The sequence below is a fragment of the Schistosoma haematobium genome, chromosome 7, assembly GCF_000699445.3.
Source record: "Schistosoma haematobium chromosome 7, whole genome shotgun sequence".
NCBI lineage: Eukaryota > Metazoa > Platyhelminthes > Trematoda > Strigeidida > Schistosomatidae > Schistosoma > Schistosoma haematobium.
This window is the reverse complement of record NC_067202.1, coordinates 15,212,314-15,218,313: the sequence shown is the minus strand read 5'-3', so window position 1 is coordinate 15,218,313 and position 6,000 is coordinate 15,212,314. Positions and strand designations below refer to the sequence as shown.

Below are 6,000 nucleotides of genomic sequence, written 5' to 3'. Positions count from 1 at the left end.
ACTCAAAATCCATTGGCCGGATACCATCAGCAACAGCCTACTGTGGGAGAGAACAAACCAGCTTGCGGTTGGAGAGGAAATTAGAAAAAGATGATGGAAATGGATAGGACATACATTACGCAAATCGTCAAACTGTATCACGAGGCAAGTCCTAACTTGGAATCCTGAAGGGAAGCGGAAAAGAGGAAGGCCAAAGAACACATTACGTCGAGAAATAGAAGCAGGTATGAAAAGGATGAATAGGAACTGGCAGGAGCTTTATAGGATTGCCCAGGACAGGGTTGAATGGAGAATGCTGGTGAGCGGCCTATGCTCCTTCACGAGGAGTAACAGGCGTAAGTAAGTAAGTCAGTGACATTTCACTGACCCTACAAACTTATAACTATAGAGCCTGATGATGAAGTTACTGAAAACAGTTGTTCACTCAAATATTCTTTGCGTTTGAATATTCTTTGGTGATACTTCTGAAAGTGTTCTATCCCTTCAATCCAAAACATTTTGAATTAGGCTCTTGGAATCACTCTCAGACTCTTCCATTTATTTGACCAAATTAAGTACTTTGTGTGATACATAGATATTTTTATATGCAGTTGTCATTAATTTGAAAGAGTTACCTATGGATCTTTGATTGAATTAAAGAATCTGTTACTTTGCATAGAACAGTCAAGTCGATTTCAGAGTACGTCCTAGTTAATGTATTACTTAGTCTAATGTTATTTTTGTTCCTGACATTTTGTCACCATTGTGCTTCAGTTGGATGAAGATAGATTTTATGTTGAATACGATTTCTATAGAAGTCTTGTCTTCATTGTATTCTCTAATGAATTTCATTGGTTATTTACTGTTTCTTAAACATTTGTAAACATTCATTAGTTCTACTTCTGGAGTTTGAACAATATACATTCTTTCTGTCCCATGAATTAATGTTTCGATAAGTGTATTTTTATAACTGACTAAATGAAATTTATGCGACTATTCGTCAATATTAGAACGAATAGTTTGACAAAAATTGGACAACGGTGGTTTTGGAAAGAAGGATCCTTATAAACTTGAATTGTTACTTGAGCATCAGCTGAAACTAATGCAAATGTTGACAGATATCAAAGTTTCGCCTCCCACACAGCCTAGCACATCTAATGCAAACACAGCATCATCAGTAGACGGCATCGCAAATAGCATCGCTGAGTTTCATTATGATCCTGGCGCCAACGTTACTTTTGACATGTGGTTCCGTCGTTATGAAGATCCATTTAAATTTGATTTTGCTAATCAAGATGATGCTTGGAAGATTCGGCTGCTACTTCGAAAAATGGGTGCAAGTGAGCTGGACGGGTACTGTAATTTGATCCTGCCTTTGGACTCACGTGATCGCCGATTCTCAGACACAGTCCAGACATTAAGTCAACATTTCGGCGACGACTCACCATTGTTTAATACTCGTTATCGATGTTTGAAGCTAATTATGAACGAAGACAATGACTTTCTTACGCATGTGGGGATCGTCAACCGTAAATACGAACGCTTCCGGTTGAAGTCTTTGTCTGAAGACCAGTTTAAAGCCCTTATCCTCATTTGCAGTCTCCAGTCCCAAAAGTTCAGTGACATAAGAACACGGCTACTGTGCCGATTGGATCAAGATCCTAAACTCAGCCTTAGTGACACAGCCAATGAATACGAACGCTTCATTAATTTGCAACGAGACACGACTATGATTCAGAGTGGTAGGTTTAGTCAATTTGAAGTACGAGTAGTGCAACAGACATCTAACCAGAATAAATGTGCCATAAATGTGTCATTATCATGACTTAAGGAGTAAAATAATGATCACGTTATTACATCAGAAATCACATAATTGTAATCTAACTAAAAACAAAAAAGAATTATATGCATTAAAACAGATGAGAAATGATAAGACAATTGGGAGATCAAATAAGGTGAACATGATAGTTATGAGCACAAAAACCAGGGGGACATTTAAAAGAGGTCCCTTATGAACTAATTAAAAAAAAACGAAAAATCGGACAACACTTAATAAACTTAATTTCGAAACCAGTTTGCAGTCTTATAATCGATGAGAATTAAACTAGGATCATCATTATGGTTCATGTTATATTCGAAGAGTTGTAACTCTTGTAGAGTCTATGGACTTGCAAAGATTCACAAGAATAATCCATTAAAACTAGTGATTGGTTTTGAAGATGCCAGATGTATTTGAAGTTTGACAACTCTTTAACCAATAACACCTTCTAATATGAATCATACCAAACTAGTGAAATCAAGAGTCAAAAGCGAGCAGGTTCGAAGATATGTTTGATACGCTACCAATTGATCGAGAATCGACTGATCTAAACTGGTTAGCGATTGCAGGAGAAGTTGAGCACGGCGTTCCCACATATGATCTAGTGTAGATTCATGACCGAACGCTTTCAGTTAGATGAGTCCATTAAAACGAATGTGGTCAGCATCCAATATCGAAGACTTACAAACAGAGTTATTGATTTTGGAGATTTATTTACCGCTACAATTCTATAACTAGTATAGGGGTTGTGGAGATTATTAAGTTTTTGATTGAGATCATGAACCGATTGATGTTAGACCACCACCTTTGGATACCTGGAAGCACTGGACGGCCTTTTCATCCTATTGTGAGACTCCTCAGTAGTGAGCATCCACGATCCCGCTCGCGGGATTGGAACCCATGGCCTTCTGTCTCGCTTAACCTACTGGACCACTGAGCCGGCATCCAATGGTGATAGTGTCTACCATCTTCCATTGTACTGAGGTAGATACCTGTCTCTACTCGACATGGATTAGCTCCAGTGCTTCCAGGTTTCCAAAGGTGGTCTAACATCAATCGTTTCATGATCTCGATCAAAAACAATTTTATTAATTCCAGCACATACAAACTAGTGAAATACTTAACTAGAATACTTAAACTGTATGATAAGTTGATTAATGATAGAATAAAAAAAACTCTACGGAATTCAAGAATAATGTCAATATTATTCATGTAGAAGAAGATAGAAAGTTTTGATGTATCTTCCTTAGTTATTACTAATGTACTTATCAATAGAGCATTCATTCATTCATTCATGATATTAATTTAAACTCAACCATTTCGATAACCTTATACTAGTGACTATTATTTGGAATATTAAAGATTCCCATTGTGAAAATTAGAACAACACATATAAGCGAACAATTGTTTTCAATTAGATCGTCATCAGGCTTTACTCTAATATACATGAATATTTATACGAAAATTTTTAAACCAATCAAGGCAATATGTATCAGTAATCCGGTACAAAAGAAATTTGGTTAGATGTCTCACTAGCAGAGCTAAAAAGATCTGCACAGTAGACACTCTAAATCAGGAGCTTGAGTTCATCAACAACTCACTCGGCTACCCCAGTGCTTTCTTTAAGAAGTACATGCATGACATAATAAAAAGTCGGAGATTTCGACTGTTCGTAAGAAACCTTTATATATGAAACTACAATTCAACGGGGATGTGGCTAGTGACACTCTGAAATATAGGTTAACCAAAGTAATCACCAGGACAGTCTACGCAGCCAATCTTGCGTTGGCTTTCTCTTGTCGACCAGCGATGTCTGTGCAAACGAAGGATAAGTTACCTGAGTTGGCCTTTTCCATGTGCATTTACAAATTCAGCTGCTCCTGTGGAGATAGCTATATAGGGCGTACTACCAGGCATCTTAACCAACGAATGAGTGAACATCTACCAACTTGGTACATAAAGGGCCAGAGAAAAACTATTCGCAGTTCTATATTGGCACATCTTATTGATAGCGGTCATGCTGTAGATAAATCGAAGTCATTTCGAGTTATCTATCGTATACCTCTATCATTTCCCGACGGAGTCCGTTCCCGTCTCCTATATATAGCTGAAGCCATTGGAATTCGTACATATAACCCCAATTGATGTGTACAGAAGAAATACGTAACTCCCCTATCCCTTCTATGGCCGGTTATAACTTAACTAACAATTTTTTTTAAAAATTTTATTATTATCATTATTTATTTTATTCTATTTGTCTTATCGTTAACCTTATTTCCACATCCATTATTGGTTTGTAATTATCCGCCTCTTTGTATTCTTCACTATTGAATTATTATTTGACCTGTACTATCAATGATTAAGAAACAATTTTTTAACCTTCAACTTGTACTTTTATTTATCCTTCATGATAAAAACATTTAACTACTTATAGTTCAATTTTACACGTATCAACAAACATACATACATACATACATACATACATACATACATACATACATACATACATACATACATACATACAAACAGACACACACACACATGATTTATTCAGTCGTTTATTTTCACACTGTGAACTTTTCACATGAATCGCGTTTAACTAACTGATGATTGAATAAACATAGTAACTTAGTAACAGATTGATCAATTGCAGTCTTAAACCTCAATGGAAAGATACAAGTCAAACAATACCAAATGAATTTAAACGTAGTAAAGATTTGATTTCATGGCAAAGCTCTACTTTATGAACGAGTCAATCAGAGGCGTTTTAGAGATTTCAAGGTTACGGCACCAACTTCAGTGCTTAATACTAACGTACGATCGGTTCACAGGGAATTTTGTACAAAACGTAATAATTGAGCGGCTATAACAAATAAAACGGCAAGACTTTAATTTGTGGACGAATCAATCAGGTATAAGATAATAGATCTCGAATTTTCACGCGAAAGCCTTTCATCCATTTAGCTAACTACATTTCTGGAATTATAGCAGATGTCAGTTCGTGATGAAAACTCCTAACCAAGGCAAATTACGACAATTATTACCAACTGGATAATAAAAGCACCAGTAAAACTGGCTGCATCCAGGTATTACAATATACAGGGATGACTGGAGAGCGTACAGACTCATACATAGGCTTGGTTATGTGCATTGTGTCGTTATCCACAAGTAGCATTTTGTGCACTCAACAACCTGAATGCACATAAACAATATTGAAGCTGTGTGGTCGAGGCTGAAAGAGTATTTGAGACTTTATCATTACTCCAGAGGCCGACTATTCTGTAGCCGTATGGATTATTTCCTCTACTGGATGCGTTACGATTTTAGAACCTCTGAACCTCTTTCTAACCTTGACAAGTTTTTGAACCACGTATAAGAAGTGTATCCACTTGATTTCCTTGTTTTTTCATAATATATTTTTACTCTATACTGACTGTTTGCTGATTGTCCAACATTTCTCAAGGTCACTTAAGATTCATTCAAAGCTCGTCCATAAATTAGAGTCTCGCCGATTTCATTTGTTTGTTATACGCTACATATTTCTTTGACAAGTTTTCTGGACGAACATTTGGCGTTTTTTTAGCGAGTTAGTTTTCTACGGGATGGGGTCGTTAATCCTATGCCCAACCCTCCTGTATTATCAGGGCTTGGAACCATCAGTAGTTTAGCAGGGGCTCAAGGCGGAGTTTGGGATGAAACGTTGGAATTATTGACATTTCAATCATTGAGATTATTTCAAATATAATTTTCACTTATAATGACTGAATGAAAGATAATGAGGTTCAATTAAACTCTATGAAACGAATATCTTACATACTAAACGTTGAATTATGCTTATATATATATATGCCCAGGTGCCCAAACAGAAGCAGGTGGTTTTCGACTTAAAGGTCTGATCTACAAGTCAGTGAAGCAACGTCAGGAGTTGCAGTCCCATGGTAGTCGGTGACCAACAACAGGTTTATGGAGCCCATGTGCACCACTGGTTTGGAATCAGGGTTTTCGAACTCCCCTATATGAACCCTCTGTGTTCATCAACCCAGTTAAATCTTCTGCTGGACATTCGATTTTCATCCTCTCAATTTTGTAAATAACACCCATGGTGTGAGAAGGCAGTGAGTAGAACTACCCTGACAGTGGTTGTATACACGTGTTCATGTGAGAGCATTTGGAGAAGGTGAGCTGACTCTTCTCACCCTCCG

At 37.0% G+C, this 6,000-nt stretch overlaps 1 protein-coding gene across 1 annotated transcript; it reads left to right on the top strand.

Annotated features, from left to right (window-relative positions):
- Positions 1-459: 459 nt before the first annotated feature.
- Positions 460-2,253, top strand: MS3_00000790 (uncharacterized protein). Its single transcript, XM_051208421.1, has one exon. The coding sequence runs from the start codon at positions 1,082-1,084 to the stop codon at positions 1,802-1,804; it is 723 nt and encodes a 240-aa protein (XP_051064526.1). The 5' UTR covers positions 460-1,081; the 3' UTR covers positions 1,805-2,253.
- The last annotated feature ends 3,747 nt before the right edge of the window (positions 2,254-6,000 follow it).